Source organism: Oryza sativa, chromosome 2, assembly GCF_034140825.1.
Source record: "Oryza sativa Japonica Group chromosome 2, ASM3414082v1".
Taxonomy (NCBI): domain Eukaryota; kingdom Viridiplantae; phylum Streptophyta; class Magnoliopsida; order Poales; family Poaceae; genus Oryza; species Oryza sativa.
The window spans coordinates 28,815,330-28,834,213 of record NC_089036.1 but is presented as its reverse complement, the minus strand read 5'-3'; the positions used below and the strand labels follow the sequence as shown (position 1 = coordinate 28,834,213).

The 18,884-nt window shown below is 39.2% G+C and overlaps 1 protein-coding gene and 1 long non-coding RNA gene across 9 annotated transcripts; both read right to left on the bottom strand.

Annotated features, from left to right (window-relative positions):
- Positions 1–1,420: 1,420 nt before the first annotated feature.
- On the bottom strand, positions 1,421–9,725 carry LOC136355386 (uncharacterized). Of its 7 annotated transcripts, XR_010739627.1 has the most exons (8): positions 8,858–9,725; positions 7,736–7,861; positions 6,187–6,268; positions 5,996–6,064; positions 5,598–5,687; positions 2,681–2,732; positions 2,509–2,584; positions 1,421–1,705 (listed from the first exon to the last, which is right to left on the bottom strand). It is a non-coding gene; the product is annotated as an uncharacterized lncRNA (long non-coding RNA). The 7 variants fall into 7 exon arrangements; XR_010739623.1 differs by having other exon boundaries at positions 7,736–9,725; XR_010739622.1 differs by having other exon boundaries at positions 2,509–2,732.
- A 437-nt stretch (positions 9,726–10,162) lies between these two features.
- Positions 10,163–12,585, bottom strand: LOC4330375 (uncharacterized). 2 transcript variants are annotated; one of them, XM_015772220.3, is made up of 2 exons: positions 12,407–12,585; positions 10,163–10,642 (listed from the first exon to the last, which is right to left on the bottom strand). In XM_015772220.3, the coding sequence occupies exon 2, from the start codon at positions 10,630–10,632 to the stop codon at positions 10,378–10,380; it is 255 nt and encodes an 84-aa protein (XP_015627706.1). In that variant the 5' UTR covers positions 10,633–10,642; positions 12,407–12,585; the 3' UTR covers positions 10,163–10,377. The 2 variants fall into 2 exon arrangements, with proteins under 2 accessions (XP_015627706.1, XP_066164015.1); XM_066307918.1 differs by lacking the exon at positions 12,407–12,585 and adding an exon at positions 11,750–11,889.
- Positions 12,586–18,884: the final 6,299 nt, after the last annotated feature.

Genomic DNA, 18,884 nt, shown 5'->3' with positions numbered 1-18,884 from the left:
GGCTACAAATCTATAGCCCACTGCCCTTCTTTCTTCTCATTTATCTCTTTAAAATATATTTACAGCTGACTTTTAGCCCGCTGTTGTACATGCTCTTAGGCTATATGGTTCATATAAGACCACTGCTACCGTGGTTTCTATTGGGAATGCTCTTAGGAGAAAGGAAAGCGTAGCAAGCAGATGATGCGGAGGCAGCACTAACGAGTAACGAGTGGGCTTTTCTTACCAGTACGCCCCCACTGGCCGAGGCAGTCGTTCGTTCGTGAGTGCACCGTGCGCTAGGCCGGATTATTTTAGCCATTACCAGGCACCAAGGAAGAACCCCAAATCCTAATTCCAACCCTTCTCAAGTACCGGATTGAAAAAAAAAATCTCCTATAAATGGTGAGCCTAGGAGGGGGCTACACGTAATTACGAGTTTAACTTGGGGTGAGAACGCAAATTGTCAGGTGGTGCTGGTAGTATGGTGGAGGGGCCGTTTTGTCCGCACCTGCTCCGCTCACGCCGGGGAGCAGGGGAAGAGTTCGCCAGTGACGTGGCAGGGCCGTGTTGACGTGGAGGGGATTGGGGGAGTGCAGGGGAGTCAACGTTTCGCGCCGAGACTGCCCCTCCTTGTAGGGGCTAATTACGGCGAAGGGGACTCCACCGAGGGGCAACCGCGTAAATTCGCGCGCGGTGGCGTGGCGTCGCGCGCGGGGTGTCCGTCTCGGCAAATTGGATGGCTTTGGCGGGCCAACTGAAGCATTGGGAACTCGAACTCCACCATATCTGACACTCGTAGAAAGAGGAAAAGCGACAGTATAAGATAGTACTAGTATTTTCATGCACCATCGAAAAAAAAGAGAAAAAAAAGGTAATTAAGAGAAAACCTGTGAGCGAAAAAAATAAGGATAGAATATTCTTTCCACATATTATATAAAAAAATAAATGAGAGGGCCCACGGCGCAAATAAAGAATTATGGGAGTATCAGATTTCAGGTGCTTGAAATTTTTAAAAGTTCTCATCTACTCCCTCCGTCCCAAAAAAAAAAGGCAAACCCTGGTTTTCCGTGTCCAACTTTGATTGTCCGTCTTATATAAAATTTTTTTATAATTCATATTTTCATTGTTGTTAGATGATAAAACATGATTAATGTTTTATACGTGACTTGTTTTTTTAATTTTTTTCATAATTTTTTCAAATAAGACGGACGGTCAAATGTTGGGCATGGAAACTAGGGTTTGTTTTTCTTTGGGACGGAGGGAGTAGATGAGGATTCAATGGTTTCCGTTACTCCATTACTTACTCATTTAAAAGAGAACCTTTTTTTTTCTTCATAAAATGTTGAGCAGTAGATTATTATACCCTAAACATGAAATAAACTTACAGTTCATAAATATACAAAATTACGTGGAAAAAGCATTCAAACTTAAATCAAAATTAAACTAAACCCATATATAATAACAAAACGATAGTTATACTGAAGTTTAATAAATTTTCACGTGCATGTAATCTACTCCCAAAAATTATTCTATCATTCTATACAGGGCCTATTCGGCTACCCATTTACTACAATTACAAGCCAACAATAATATGTGTCCCATTGTCCACTGACCATCGGTCCCACATGTTAGTGAGCAGTCCTGCATGTGCAGTAATGAAGAGGGTCTAGAATGGTGTTGCCTAGTTGTAGCTGCAGCTGCAATAACTCCGTAGGCTCTTCTACTGAATGGGGCAACAGTCAATATTAGAGGCACCGAGGAAGAGAAATTCTTGAAACCTCTATGGTGTTTCATGGGAGCAAGTTTAATAATAGAGCTAACAATTAGCTATTAGTCCATGTTAGAGCTAATATGTATAATAAATTAACTATAAAGTTTGCTCTATTTTTTGTCTGAATCTTTTTCTTACTATGAATTTAATGTGAAGCTTTTCTCTTTCTCTTGTATAAGAGCCAACACTCATGCATTTTCTTTGTTTTTCTCTTACACATAAGTTTATAGTTGGTTTATAGCTCACTACTAATATAATAAAAGTTCATCTCGTAAAAATCCATTAGAATAAGTCATTTGAACAGCAACAAAAATCTAAAATAAAACCTTTCACATAGATTAAATTTGAGATAAATGCCAAAAAAAAAATCTACAGATCTAGAATTCACAAGGATAAGTTTTGCTAGAAAAGGAAATCCAGAAAACAGAAAAAAAATCAGTGAAAATTCTATTAATTTAATTTTAATGACAGTTACTACCAAATGCTAACATTCGTTTACTACAATATATGTTAACAGTTAATTTCGAACTTTTTATACTATGCAAAATGGCTTTCTTGATAAAACATTTATGTGCTCCTGATGACTTCCCTAAAAAAAAAAGTTGCTCCTGATGACCTGATGATATTCTCTGGGTGTTTCACATGAAAGAAGACGGGAAATGAAAGCACGTCTAATAAAGGGTTCAATAAGTTTCAAAAATAAAAATAAAGGGTTCAAGGGCAAGGGGCATTGGATTCTGGAAGAAGAGGGGTACCTGGCAAGTCAAACTCAACAGTTCCTTGATGGATGCAGTGTGCCGAAATGCGGCCCCGTTGTTTTCTGCTGCTAACCTGATACTTACCCCCAAGTTCCATTCTGAAAATCTCAACAGGCAAAAGACAAAAGCATGATTGCAAAGTTGCATGGAAAAAAAACAGCGACTTCACCTGCGGGGAAGACAGGTAGGAACCAATCTTTGACGAAACAGCTTGTTAGCATCTGAACAGGCAAAAGAAGGACGGCTAACTTTAACATAGACTATGATGCTTCATGTATTGTTGTCAATGGCTTAAACAGATACTTCTATATGTGTTGGTACAGCATACAGTGCGCAGGAAAATAGGAAAAATTATAGTCACTTAAGCTATTACGGTGGAGTTCAGTAATTCAGGTTGATTCTTTGTTCTGCTGTGTGGAACACACAACAATATGTTAGGGGACTCATGAATTTAAAAACGGGATTAGGAAAACACAAGAGTTGAAGTGTCAAATCTATAGTCATTAGAAATTGTAAAACAAAAGAACTATTCAACCACGTATGGACACAAAGTGAATTTTCCATGAGGTTTAACCATAAGTTAGGATTCCTCCAAAGGAGTACAATCTACGCTACTAATGTTCCAGGTTCCAATAGGCAATAATTATCGTGGAGAGTTTGGCCAATGCCATAACTGATAAGATAAAAGTATAGCTTAAAAAACGGCGGTAATCAAATTGCCCGCTATAATTTAGACAAAATTAGTCAAGACATGTGTCTATAATACTATAGCACGAGAATGTTAGAGCAGGCACAATAACAGATTATAAGCCAACAATAAACATATTTCGAGGAGATAAAGGAGAAGAGAGAAGAGCAGGGAGCTATAAATTTGTAGACAGCTATAACACGGACTGTAAGACACAATTTGTAGATATTAAAAGTGTAGTATATGTTTATAGATAACTATTATATAGATTGGCTATTAAATTGATTATAGATGATTTGGAGCTAATATTTGACTATACTATTAAACTTGCTCTTAAGATTAGATATCAGATTTGAAAGTCACATCACAATGAGCTACAGTAAGCATTAAGTTAAGCTAAGATGGCACAGTATGAATGATTTATGGCACGTTGTTCTTGCGCAATGCATGTATCCGGCACAGACAGCATGGATATATATGGTTCGAGAGAACGCAAAGGATCCAGTAAGGGTGTGTTTAGATTCCAAAAATATTTGGCCAAAAATATTACATCAAATGTTTGGACACATGCATGGAGCATTAAATGTGTATGAAAAAAAATCAATTGCACAGTTTGCAATGTAAATTGCTAGACGAATCTTTTAAGACTAATTGCGCCATGATTTAACAATGTGATGCTACAGTAAACATTTGCTAATGACGAATTAATTAGGCTTAATAAATTCGTCTCGTAGTTTATAGGCGGAATCTATAATTTATTTTGTTATTAGTCTACGTTTAATACTTTAAATGTGTGTCCGTATACTTAAAAAAAATTGACCAAACAACTAAACACGACCTAAGCATAGGGGCAGGGGTCATAGGGTCTGTTCCTGCGTTTTCACCTTCCCATCCGCTCTCTCGCATCACATGCAAGGAAAAATTTTAAAGGGTACTACAACACTGCTCAAACCAACCAAGCCATGGGAAACAAACTGTTTGCAACCAGAGAGTCAGTGGTTGTCTTTGAGGCAAGCCTAATCTATTGAATCTAGCGGAGTTTAATATACTGAACTACAATTAAAATTTTGTTTCGCTTGACATAGGGAAGTGGAAGGCAAGTAGTAGTAGGTTTTAACTTTAACTGATATTTGGACCCACGTGACAGCACTTGGTCAATAGGGTTGAAATGGATTGAGTGCTTTTACACCACTAATAGACCACAAGAAACATGAGCCTAGAAATTTCAAGACATCAACTATTTCTAATTTATAAGGTCTACTGAACACTTCTACTTTCAAGTTAATGTCCTTAAATACTTAAAACCAGCTGTACAAACAATCTATAGTAAACTTCTTTTTTTAGAACTTAATTTGAGCTGCAGCAAATTTTAAAACTTAATTTGAATCAATTTAGGGGGCTTGTTTAGTTGTTTTTTATTTTCCAGACTTGGCTTTTAGAGCTAAGGATATAAGTATAAAGGTCTTACCTAAAAACACCTCTACTGCCTCATGTGTAATTTGGGTGGTTCTTCAATACCTGATTTAGTATCTGAAGTAGATGGAGTGCAATCCTTAATAAAGTGAGGTAGATATTTTTCTTTCCAAATCAAAATTACCAAGAATGGTTGGATGTATTATTAATTGTTAGAACAAAAACGATGAATGACTTGAATCAATTGCCAATATGAAGAAATGATAGATTGGTCCAATCACCAATCAACCATCACTCCATCAGCAAGCAAGCGATATAAGGCCTTGTTTAGTTCCTAATTTTTTTCCCAAAAACGTCACATCAAATTTTTAGACACATGCATGGAGTATTAAATATAGATAAAATAAAAACTAATTGCACGGTTTGCATGGAAATCGCGAGATGAATCTTTTGAGCCTAATTAGTCCATGATTAGCCATAAGTGCTACAGTAACCTACATGTGCTAATGACGGATTAATTAGGCTCAAAAGATCCGTCTCGCGGTTTCCAGACGAGTTATGAAATTAGTTTTTTCATTCATGTCCGAAAACCCCTTTCGACATCCGGTCAAACATCTGATGTGACACCCAAATATTTTCTTTTCGCGAATTAAACATGCCCTAAACAAACAATCCTTGATTGCGCCTACGATAAGGTACCTTTTTTTTTACCTCGAAGAAAAGGAATACTTTCACATATTACTCCCTCGGAAAGAGAAATATATATATAGTTGAATTAAAATGATGGGTTGCAAACAAAGATTGTGAATTAGCATGTCAGCCATATTGAACTATCGATGTTTTTTTTTGACTAACTATCGATGTTAGTGACATTTTTTTCGGAGTGACGATTATGTGGTAATTTTACCTCTGGGTCTCAATTTAATTGGCAAGAGATCTTGTGAAGAAAGTTGTTTTGAAGAAAATTAAGGTGTCAAGTGGGAACCTGCTTTAGTTTGTCCGCTTCCCACCAAAAGGTCCACTCAACTGGGACCATCCATCCGTGAAAAAGGAATCTTGGACTTGATTAGTCTCCCTGCATTAAGATAACCATAGATTAAAGTAGAATAAAACAACATGGGAGTAGGGCTAAAAGATTGCAACACTAATATATTTCCTCAAGTCCAACACAGGTAAATAGAATAAGGTAAGGGTATGCCAGGTCTATCGCTGGACTGGGGTACCGATGGACTAAAAGATTGAAAATGTTTAGAAATATGGGCCTTTTGGAGAACTACAACATTGTTAAAGAAGGTAAAGAAGTCTGGTACACCTTTTGCAGCATAGAAAAGAAACTATTCACAATTGACCTATTGCTTCAGAACAAAGATTAAAGAAATGTACCATCAAGCTAGCCCTCTTGGGTCTTGAAGGGCAAAAGCCAGCAGATCTATTGTGGTACGATCAGCAAAGCTGCAGGAACCAAGAAATCAAATCCATATTTCCGGGAAATAATTGATTCCCAGAGGTGGCAAAAGGTATAGTTCGAAGGATGAACCCCACCAACAAAAAAGTTCTATAAGAGTTGGACTCACTTCAGTAATACTCCGAGTCTCTGACTTGCAACTTTTGCAGTTTTGTAAAATCTTTTATCAGAAAACTGTGCTCTTATGCAACCTACATGGAGGAAACATAAATTGCATTAATTTATCAATAGTACACCAACTATTTCTTTGCAAATTGTCCTTTGTCTCGAACAATAATATGAAGTGATAGGCCAAAACATCAAATTAATTGTGAAATAGCATAGCAGGGATCTACCCATAATAAGACCGTACAGGTACAACAAGGTATGAGTATTCTGGATGTCCCAGATATAGAATTAGAAAACCATAAGAAGTATTTGGCATTGGAACATCCAAGAAAAGATTTGGATAAAATAACATGGTATAAATACCAAAATAGTATACCATAGAACAATAAACTGTCAGCTAGTCAACTTTCCATTGGAAAAAGATTGGCGGCAAGAGAACTCCACTTAGAAATAGCCACTCAAGAAATGTTATGGATTCATGCCCATAATAACAAAGATAGGACACGAAGGAAACCAAACAGTTTTTTTAAAAAAAACTCAAGCTAGTATCATATTCATTTCTAAGACATTCTAGCTCAGGTGCAGGAATAGCAGATGATATTGGTCCATCCTAAGTCCTAACAGCATGGCAGAATAACAGAAGATAGATAGAGATTAATAAGTGAGTTCTCTAGGTATTTTAATCATTCCAGTTGATAAGTGTTACGTCCGGAACTTCATAATCTAGAAGTCCAGATTTAATGCGAACTCCCTCTATCCCAAAATATAGCAACCTAATCCTGGATTAGACACAACCTAGTAGTACGAAAGATGGACAGACCCATAAGTACCATGCAATTTGGTTTACTCACAATAGCTGAACTGACTGAATTGTAATGATTGTTGTTGTTGCTGACTCTCTAGCTATGTCTAGAACTTCAGGAAATTGATGTCTAGCCTGGAAAATTCTTTCATACTGTATGTGATAAGTCAAATTATATGCTATCAAACCATCTGATGGTAAAGGTTAAGAATAAAGCAGCTGAGGAGCTAGCAATTGTTCCTGCACCACAATGCTCTGTTCTTATTTCCTCCCATCAAAATTGTTATATTATGATCATTTACCAGACATTCTTTCAAGGATTTAACCAGGAGGCCTCATAGAGAAACCCCATTAATGCATTTACAACTTCCATGACCACCACTGTTGCACGCAATTGCAGGTTGATGTGTTAACATAGCTTCCATACGAACAATCACGAAGTGCTCGTTCTGCATATAATATAATACGCACTTGTTGGAATTCAACATGATGTACCACGAAAAACCTAAATGCAAACTAGACAAGTATCTTTTTAGTATAAGACACAAGCAATTAGAAAGTTCATTTCTTAAGAACAAATGTAACTCTGGAAGAGTAAAGGACACCTTTCAGTCACTGCCAATACTTGCTTTCTGAGTCTTATCCTACCTGCCCTAAGCCCCAAGTTGCAGGAAAACGATATCACAGAACTGATAATATCAAAAACCAAGGCAACTAATAGAGGAAAAAGGAACACACGCATAATCACCTGTAAGCATCGAAGTTACTTCATGCAGATAACCACTGGATGAAGGAAAGCAAATGCAACATGGCGAGATCAAGGCTCTTCTTTTCCCTAAACAGTGGAAGGCAAATGGGTGGGCGAAAATAAAACCTATACAGCGATGGAAACAATAATGGTTATGACTTCTTCCAGTATGTCAATTACGGTTGCAAAATATCTTCCAACAAATACTAATGTGTTTTGCATGCAATAATCAGGCAGATGGCTACAAAATATGACTCTGAAAATATGCACAATAATAATGAATGTAGAACTGAGATTAAACATAACAAAGAGGTTTTAGAAATTGGAAATACTACCTTGGCCGTGGCCAAGTCTTTGATTTAAGTAATGGAATCAGAACAAAACTTGGTCTGCTACTATGATGTCAAATGCAGGAAAGTTGCAAATTAAAGGACAAGAATATGGAAGCTGTATGCAATATTCATGGTTAGTAACTAAAGATTAACCAGGAGATCAATTAGAGAAGGCATTTGCAGAAATTTGGCCGTAGAAGACATATGTTTGTTTAGTATTTATATGCATCATTCACCTGAAACCATCTAACAACCATCAGAGTAGGATGGGAAAGGATAAATATTTTCTTGGAAATTTATGCCCAAACTTTCCAAAGAAAATGAAACCACATTTCAAATTTAAAAATGGCAAGAGCTACTAGAAGTTTGACAAACAAAAAGTACAAAAAGGACATTGGAAAAACTGCATGCACAATGCAAAACATGGAATCTTATAGCAATAACCAATAGAAAAGCGGGGACAGAGTTTTCTGTGAAATCAAATTGTAGCATTTCTCTGCACAAGAACTCTACATCTAAAGTGATGTCTGCATACATCAAACACAATTAAATTTTCAGTTAACATTAAATATATTTGGTATGAATAGAATTCACTCACTACAAATTCAAATATATTTGGTGTGTATAGAATTCACTCCATTCTATATCTGCTTGGATGCATATATGAATTCAGAAGTGAAAGTAGATATATGGAATAATTCAACACGGAGTCCAAGCATATATCTTCGTATATACTACTGAGTACAAGCTCTGGCTTGTGAAAAAAAAAACGTGAATATTAGGGAAGTACCTAATATCAAATAATTAGAAGGGATGAGGCTTCAAACCCAGGTCGTCTAGCCCACCACCTTGTGGAGCTAGCCAGAAGACCCCTGGGCATTTCTCTAGCTCGTGAAAACCAAACCTCTTTTAGTTTTTCTTTTCCTTGAGGAAGAAAAACTCCATAATAAACCTACGATTTATCAATTCAGTAACCTCCCAAACATAAAATTCTAAATCAAAGGATAAAGCAAAAACAGAAGAACGAAATCCTAAAGAAGAAAATTGATTTAACAAGTGTATTGTTCATGGGGGTTTTCCCCTTCTTTCACACTTCACACTTTTAGACCGAGCTATGCACTATGCAGCCAATCGCATAGCTACATCGTTATTTTTCAGAGCAATCGCGCAAACTGGGGTAGTTGTCCCAGTACACCTGCGCACTCACGCGCTAACTCTGCCTCAGCATTCAGCAGCCATAAGCGACAGCACTTCGCCCTAATTCCCCTGTAGACTACGAATCCTCTCGGTACAAAAGGACTCAAGGAGACACTCTTCTACTCCAAGTAAGCCACACGGTAGAATCTCCCTTCAAGGAAGACGACGACTCCCGGAGCCAATCGGACCTACAGGCTACAGTTCCCTCAGCACGATCACCGACGGGAAGCCCCCCCCCCCCCCCCCCAACAATGCGGATGGAACCGAATTCAAATGCAAAAATGCGCGAAAGGAGAGGTGCGGAGAGATGCTACCGATTCCGAGACCGAGGTGGATGGTGGCGACCAGCAGCTGCCCGCGCCGATGCTCGCCTTCGGCTCCGACGAGTCCCCCGCCGCGGCCGCCATCCTCCGCCGATCGGCCGGCCGCCGGTTCACCGTGAGTGGCGTGAATGCATGATCGGTTGGGCCTTGGATCGCCAGGAGGTTGGACTTCACTTCCCCACCGTTTGATGGGCTGGTTGGGCTTCTTATGAGTTGGGCCTTTGAATTAACCGAGCCTTCGCCTCCCTTTTCTTCAGAAAAGTTTACAAATCTCGAAACAAAAATTGTTCAGACGTTCTGTATTTCTGAACAAAGTTGAACTAAATCAGAAAGAATACTAGTAGATGGATAAGGCAAGAGGTTAGTCGTTGTGCTTGATACTCTTCCAATGACCAAGAATGGCGCATGGAAGAGACCAACAAGGTTAGCAATTGGACTGCGTGCCAGTGTTCGTTTCATAGCAGGTCGTTCATAACCGCAAGAGATTTTTATTTTCACTCTGAAAGAGGGCAAAATGTAGCACTTCGAATAACCATACATTATAAGGAAACAACTAAGCTTATGCAACAACAAAATAACATGCAAGGATTAAGCAAGCCTGTTCCTGGTAAATAGTTCTTCGTCACAAAGTCATCTGTACAACTATCTGTTCTTTTTTTTCCCCCTGAATGTTTCTTAGGGTTAGAAACATAAGCACCCAAAAGTATTCCATTTCCATCTTTCCAGCTAAAAGTGAGGTATAACACTGATATACTGTGCCACACACGCACGAGTAGGAGCATCGTCACAGTTAAGTGAGGACATTCTTGGGAGGGCACGGCGTCGGTTGGGCATCCGGAGAAAGGTAGGAGATTGAGATCAGCTTTGATCTGTATTTCTCTGCTCCATCTTCATGATCTTCGTTTGCTGCACGTGGGCTCGGTGACTTCACCTCCAGGTTCTGGGCTGAAGGTTTCTCCGGGAGGGACTGAGAGATCTCAATGAGAGACTGACGAGCAGCTTCCTGAGTGAACTCCGTTGCTGTTGGCGCTGCAGGCGATGCCATCGGTCAAAGGCTACATTTGATGTAAAAAAGGAAGGATGTCAGAACTCTTGATCTTTGTCTCGGGGTCATCCTAACTCTCAAGACTTGAAACATCAACAGTAAGGAAATAGATAATATGTACTGAACATAGTAATGAATGAGATAACCAAGAAACACGAGCAAGTTTTGACTAGTGATTCTCCCAGAGCTCTAGTGCCAAGCTAACACATCAATTGCTGATTTGGCAGATCAAAGAATGAAGATGCACAGTGCACCTTTATCAAACATTTTAAGTCTTTGATGAAATTATCAGTACGCATTTACTTAATACAGCACCAACAACCAAGAGATCAGTCCCAAGGCATCATATTCATACATTGTGTCTTTTTTTAGATAATGGAATTCATACATAGTGACTGATCGCGTAAATAGAACTTAAGAAGACCCACAGGTAGTTGTCAGATTCTCAGTGAGATCATGCATATGACTTGATAGAATTTGACCTTCTGATTTTATTTCATACATATATGACCCAGTTGCTCCAACTTTTGTTGCCATCTATGGTCAATTGAGGTAAATATAGGTTTCGGGAATAACAAAGATTCCTTTAGAAATCAAGTTTTGAGAGAACTGAGCCTGCCACAATAGCCCAAACTGTAGTCATGCATGCATCGCCCAGGCATGGTTCGTTCTTGCGCCGCTTTTTGAAAACACATAAAAGCTTTGCACATTACTGTACCAAGGAGAAAATGCTTTGTTTTTGTACTGTGTTAAGGAGAACATACAGAAACTCTGCATTATGATGCAAGAATACGTAGGCAACACAACAAAGCTTTTTAAACTGCTGTTGAAGAATGAACACATGAAACTTTCTAGCTCTATATTTCATTTCACCTCTACCACTGAAAAGGACTGTAGAAGCGAGAATGGTGAAAACATCTAAATATGCATTAGTTGTGCTGATTATTTTAGCAGTAAGCACAAAATTAAATTAATACGCCTTGACAACTGATATTAGCTTTACTGAGCAAATCTCTGTCTAAGCTATATATTCAGAATCAAATGTTCCTTTATTGAGGATTTGAGGTCCGTCAAACAAACCACCTTCTTAACACTGGACATTAGTAAAAGAACTTACCTGGAAAGCGGTCCAAACTGTAGAAACGACTGTGATGGAAGGACAAGAATGAACAAAGGATTCTATATTTTACTAGTACCAACCTATCACCTTACAAGAAACAACCTCTAGCCTCATTAGAGTTAGCTCCTTGAAGGAACTCTAACGAAGGTAGGGGCTGGCTCTTCCACCAACCTCCAATGTAAGGAAGTCAGTTTAGCTTTATAGATGCCAGCAAATGATCAAAACTTGGTTTGATAACCTATTCGCAAAAAAAGATTGTACAATTCTGCGTTTCAACGCTAACCATTCGCAGAAACAGCGGTAGGAAAGCCTAAGAATAGTACCCGTTGACCAAACTTAGACCAACAGTAAAGCTATGACTATGAATAGCCTTCTACAGCTAGTCAATACTAGTACATGAGATTCACACCCTGAAAGAATCGAGGTATGAATTGATTCACCAAACAAGAGGCGGACCTAACGTTACAGCATGGGGATTCAGTTCAACCCCTGATGATTCTGATGAATAAACTGCTAGTACTACTCGAGAACTTTAGCATACAAGATCCGCACGAAGATGGATGCTACAGAGTATCGATTATACTACTGCTCAAGAAGACCAGGAAAAGAAAAACTCCGAACAATATATTCAAGCGAGTTATTAGGGTTCGTCACCAGTAGATCAGTCGAGGTTCGGGGGAGATCGCCGGTCGCGCGGATCCAGTAGATGGAGCGGAGGAGGAGCAGGACGATTTTGGGCGTGTTTGGCGGAGAGGCGGAGAGCGTAAGGAAAAATAATGGGGAAGTGAATCGTTTGTTGCCGTCGCGAGAGGAGGAAGAAGAGGAGGAAGGCTACTTGGATTGTGACGGGAAGAAATAATAACGGTAGCTTGTCGGAATGACTTTCTAAACTATTTTTCTCAAGTCCACATGGTATGTACGAGTGTTTGATTGTTTCTTGTTGAGGCCCTCGTTACCCATATTTTCTAATAAAACTAAAATGATTTATTATAAAATAAAAATTAATTTATATCTTTTCTTAGTGATTTAAAAGCTAATATAAAAAAACCAAGTTAATATATTTTAAGATCAACTTAAAATTATGTCTGAAAATTCAAATTTTGGTTTTTAGTTTAGCTTATTAAGTATCCAATGGGCCTCTCAGATTTCCATCGAGGTGAATGATTTTTGGCCGGTGTGTTACCAATAGGTATTGATAGGAGTAGATAATATATGTAATGATACTGAGATGATAACAATTATTCGAGGATAAACGGAATACTCTCTCCGTTTCTCATATTATAAGTGACTTTGATTTTTTTTTTCTTGGTTAAACTTTTAAATTTGATTAAATTTTAAAAAATGACATTATTTTCAATACAAAACAAACATAATATATAAAGATATTTAATGTTAGATTTAATGAAGCTGATTTAATGTTATAATTATTATTAAGTTTTAATAAATTTGATCAAACCTAAAAAAACAAAGTTGACTGAGAAAAAAAATTAAAACAGCTTATAATATGATAATATGATATAGAGTGAGTCTAACCCCCACGTCGTCCCGCCAGGCGGGCGGCTCGGGGTGGAAACCCTAGCCACCAAAGTACCTCCCCCAGCCCCCCACCTTCACCTCACCGCCGTCAGAGTGAGCCACCGACCAACCGCACGGCGAGCCATGATGGTAGCGTCGTTTTCTCGCATAGGAGATGCGGTCGGCATAGCAGCAAGCCGCGAGCAATGGATGGCGTAGAGCAAGGCAAAGTGAGCGAGGCTGCTATGGCGGTGCAATGATCGGTCAACGGCCACGACACGAGGTGGTTGGGTGACCGGTAATTGTACAGGCCAGATCCAGTCGTCATGATCGAAACTATCACCCCTACGTGCGGATCCGTTACCCCACGGGTAGATCCGACCCTAGACACCCCGCCGGTGGCCTCCGATGGGTAGGGGAGGTGGCTTCCAGCAGAGCAAGGGAGGGGGCACTCGTAGAAATAGGTCGTGTGTGTATGTGTGTAAGTGTGCATTTAAATTGTACATATGAGCATAAGCATTTTGTATCGTGTTTTTTTTTCTGTAAAGATAGATTTTATTACTACACGACCATAGCCAAGCTAAAGCACTGTCTAAATCCACCCTGGGCTCAACCAGCCAAAACTCCATTTCCAAGTCAAAATGGTAGATGATTCAGACAAACATTATGACATTAGCCATGTTGCCCTGTTGCCTGTTGCCTGTTGCTTTCACGAAAGGCTCATGTTCCGCTCATGCTTATGGTGATGCACACTTTTTATTAAAAAAACTTTAGTTTATAAATGGTTTAACACAGGCATGGCTTAGCTCTAAGGTACGGATGTGACTCTTCCACATCTCACTTACAATTTAATTATTTCTTTTCATAAAAGGGATAACCCAAAATATAAATATTTGAAAAGGTGTGCTTTCAATGTAAATCTATTGAAATTACTACGAATTAAGGGGCACAAACCGTGGGGGAACGTATGTGGTCATTTGGGGAAGAAAAAGGAAGAAATGCTTCCAAGAGAGAACCCATTATAGACACATGCGATTTGCTATTGACTTTATACTTTGGACAAAAATTCCAAGATATCATATTATAAACATAAGATTATAAACATCCAAAATTTGGTCAAAAACTTAAAATTTGATATTTCAGAATTTGTATCCAAATTTTGTAACTTTTTGTCTTAGGGGTGTTTTGGTAATTTGGATAAAATTGTACATTAGTAATGGAGGCTCATCAGACGATGATGTTGAATTGTCGAAGTTAAACAAAAGCCGATAGCGTATTGTAGAATATGACTAAATGATAAATCATAAACATGTGACAAACTTAGTGGCATATCCACTCTTTAATTTATGTGTTGGCTTTAACTTAGGCCCTGATTGATTCAGCTTAGCATTATTATAATCTGGATTATTATAAGTAGATTGAAACAAACAAGTAAATTATTTTGATAGATTATTATAATCTATAAGCCAGATTATTATAATCTAATAATCTCCTTTGGAGGAGCTTTTTCCAGATTATTAAGTGACTAAAGACTCATTACCCTTACATGCATGTAATAATCTATAGAAACAAACAACTCACAGCTTATTTTATGTCAGCTTATTATAATCCAGTTTAGAGTAATCTGATTTAATAATTTAGATTACAATAATCTTAAGCTAAAACAAACATGGCCTTAAACGAAACTCTTCACATGGGCCACTTCCATTGGGCCAAGATATTCTGTAGACACTGGTGCAGGCTTCCGGGCTCAAACTTTGAAATGTCATAGAAGTTCCTTCTGCAGATTTCAGTGTACAGGGTGAATTTCTCCGTAATTGGCTAACTAGTCACTAGGGAAGACTTTTTCTGTAAGGATCACTAGGGATGACTTAAGAAATAAGTCCAATTTAACTACCTCAATTGTAGGGCCAATCTGATTTATATCCCTCAAACGCAATATTGCATATGTTGACCCCCCCACGAAAAAAAATAATAAAACCAGTACAATTTGATTCCCTTGATATTTTTTAGGGTGGTTTCGCTAACGTGGCATGTTGACTTGATCTACCTATGTTGATGTGACAACCTAGTTATAAATTGAAGTGGGACCACATGTAAATGACTAAGGTTTTAAAAAAAACTGTGGGACCCACTTATCAGCTCCTCCTCTTCTTCCTCCTCTCTTATCCCCCACTTATCTTTCCCAAGCTCGTCAGACCATCCTACTCGGCGTGCCGTGCCGTTGTGTGGAGGCATGGCTTAGTGTAGCTAGCTCACCTGGACAAAACAGTCGTGGAAGTGGAAGCGGGTGAGGCTGGCGAAGCTAGATGCAGGGGGCGTCTTGGCAGCGCCCTCTTCAATCATTACGCGTCGCATGGCCCGGAGCCCCGGATGTGCGTGTACTTGTTGCACACCTGCGCCAACGCGCTGGCCACGACCACAACCAGGACGGCGCCACGAGTCAATCTCACTTTTCGCTACGTACACGGCTCACTCTGACGCACAAATGACTTGAGTGTGTTGCACTGTAATACAACATATTACAATCAACTATGTTTTTTTAGGAAAGTCATTTAGCGTGCTTTATTAATCTACAAACATAGTTACATCGTTCACTGGAATGTTCCACAAGAAAATTGGGGCCTCATCAACCCAATTACAAGAATTCTTAAACTTAAAAGCATGATTACCTAGAACATGTGCTACACAATTGGCTTCCCTATTACAACACTCGACAGAGACTTTAACAAAATCATACATCAAAAATCTGGCATTCATAGAAAATTACCACAACCGTTGTTGCCGAAAAACCCCCATCTTGCATCATCTCCACCACCTACAAACAATCTGATTGGGTAACAATAAATCGTTGTTACTTCAACTATGTTAGCCTCGTAAGGACTTTTTTTCCTTCTTCCTTATTAATTTACAAAAAAAGTTCATTTTACTCCCTGAACTATTTCATTGGAGCACTTAGCCCCTTTAAACTTTTTTTTCTCATTTTACACCCCGCACTATTGAAAATGGTTCACTTCACATCCCCCCCAACCAACGCTACCTCTCTTCTTTAGTTCTCCCTGTATAAGTCATATTTTACGTCAACATTCTTTTGTGATTTTTTTCCCTCACTGTTTACATAGGTTGAAAGCACTTCAAACTGATTTAAACATCAAAATTCTAAAGTTCGAGCAAACACCATGAAAAATTTTAAAATATTTTTAAACTTTGGTAATGGTGTCATCTATGGCTCTAACAATATCAGCTTAAAATACAGCTTGTATAATGAGTAAAAAAATGTTATTAAGGAGTAAAATGAATCATTTTTAATAGTTTAGGGGATATATAAAATGAGCCAAAAAATAGTTGAGAGGATAAATGGTCTATTGAATTAGTTTGGGCGAGTAAAATGGATTTTTTTTTCTAATTTACATGCTCATTTTATTCACCTGTTACTTGTAATGTACTACCGTTGCTTTTATGTTTGTGTACTCCGCTGCCATGGAGACATGGAGTGTCTACAGGACAATACCATTTACAGAATCACCATATGATATTTCTGTATCATTTTCACATCTATTTCCTTACGATAGCTATTCAGCCTATTCTAATACTAGTATATGCTCTGCATAGAAAATGTGAAATGAAAAACATTCGGGATATGGTCCACTAAACAGCATAGGACCATGAACAACATTTTTTTTCTTTATGGGCACGAGAACAAGTGATCAACAGTTGACACTGCACAATCATGACTAATCTGAAGGGGCGAGTTGGCAAGTTGCTTCAGACCACGTTTTGTTGAGGAGTGAACCAGATAATTTTTAGGTCATACACTGTACGACCTATCCAAAAGGTTTTTTGTGGAGCTTGTGCACCCACGATACTGAAAGTCTTCAGATCATGCACTATTTTCTATAGTCCCCACACACTCAAATCAAAAGCCCCATTTTTATTCTAGTAGCATGTTTTGTCAAAAGCAATCATGGTATTTAATCGTTGAAAATTGATTCGAGGTAACAAACTTGGACAGTTCACTGCCCCAGTTTAATTGTAGCTCTGTTTATCTACCCCAATTCGATCATTTTCTGAATTCTGATAATCGAAAAAGGCTATCAGGAAGAGGCAGGGAACACACCTAACCTTAAAATTTGGCCACGATATTACTGGATTCTGTTTCTCTCCCCCCGGGACATTTCAGACCAAGGAATTTGCTTCCAGGTAGTCACCACTGTTGACTTATCTCAAGTTGTTCAATTCTACATGACCCCAAATCAAAGTTGAATTGGTGGCAAGGTACAGTGAATTCGAGACAAGTGGTGGGGGGAAAAAACGAGCTGCTACAGTTGTTTCTCCACGACGCATGAACGCATTTTTAACCGTCAAAATCCTTCAGATGTTCACTGCTCATGCTCAGTATACATAACAACAAACGACCATGTCATTTTCCGGGCACAGGAGGAAGCCATTAATTAGATCAGGGGGAGAAAAATAAAGTAGCAAGCAGACCTACCACAGCACATATACATGAGTCACTCTCAACTCCCTACTTATCTCGAGAAGGCTTATCTCACTCTCTCTGCATCGCATGGAAGCCACTAAAGCCAGGCTTCATCCAAAGATCATGGCCATAGGCCGGGGAGGCAGTGTTAGTTGGCTGTAGCCATCAGAATTTCAGAGGTTTATGCATGCCAGTGTGGCACTTTAGCCCCGGCTGCAACCTTCAAGACGTGCATTTCTCAGCCAGCAAGCAAGCTGCCCGCCGGACAGCAGCGGTGGTCAGTTCACGGCCGTGCTGGCTGAAAATTCGGTGGCTTCGTAGCATCGCATCTCTTCTTCGTCGGACTCGCTGCAGCGACAGCTCGGGGAGCTGCCACACAGTCCCCTGCAGTCGTTTCGCCGTCGTCGACTCTTCGTCGTCATCCCCGCGCGAACGCGTGGTGGACAAAGGCGACGGGGATCGAGAGGGTAGCTAGCTGCGCTAGTGGGGGCGCAATCGGAGCGCGACGTCCTGCTAAAGGAGGCCCTCTGCAAATGCAATGATAGGAACGTCACGTTGGTTTTTCAGAGCATATATGAGAATGAGACCGAGAGGTAAACTCTGTAATATAGCCAACCACGTAAAGTGGCGGGAGTATGAGAAGAATTAGGTATGTCGGTGTCATACCGTTTACATCAAGAATCAGGTATGCCTAGCTGAGCTAGCCGTGTAGCTGATGATAATTAGAAGATCGAAGGCGAATTCTATGGTTAGTTTCAGTGACAGACTGGAGTAGGTCTAGAAGATTTTTTTAGCGTTGTTTATTTCATTAATCACGAAAGTATGGTAAAGCGAAAGTCGATTTGAAATAAATCAGTCGTCGTTTCGAATTATAAAGTAGGCTGCAGCCGCTGTCAGGCGATCCATCTAGAATGCACTTAACCAGCGTGAGCTTGGTTACCTGAAAAACGTAGCTGCGTGTCACGCATGCCTTTATGCTAAAATATGGAGGCGTGCAGTGATTGCAGTTCATCAACGAAAGGGAAATCGGAAGGAAAGCAATGATTGGAAAGTCCTAATCCCCATTAGTTAAACCGATCTGTAATCACTGTCGAGCAATTTTATTCACCCACTGCTTGCTACTCATCTGGTCGCAAC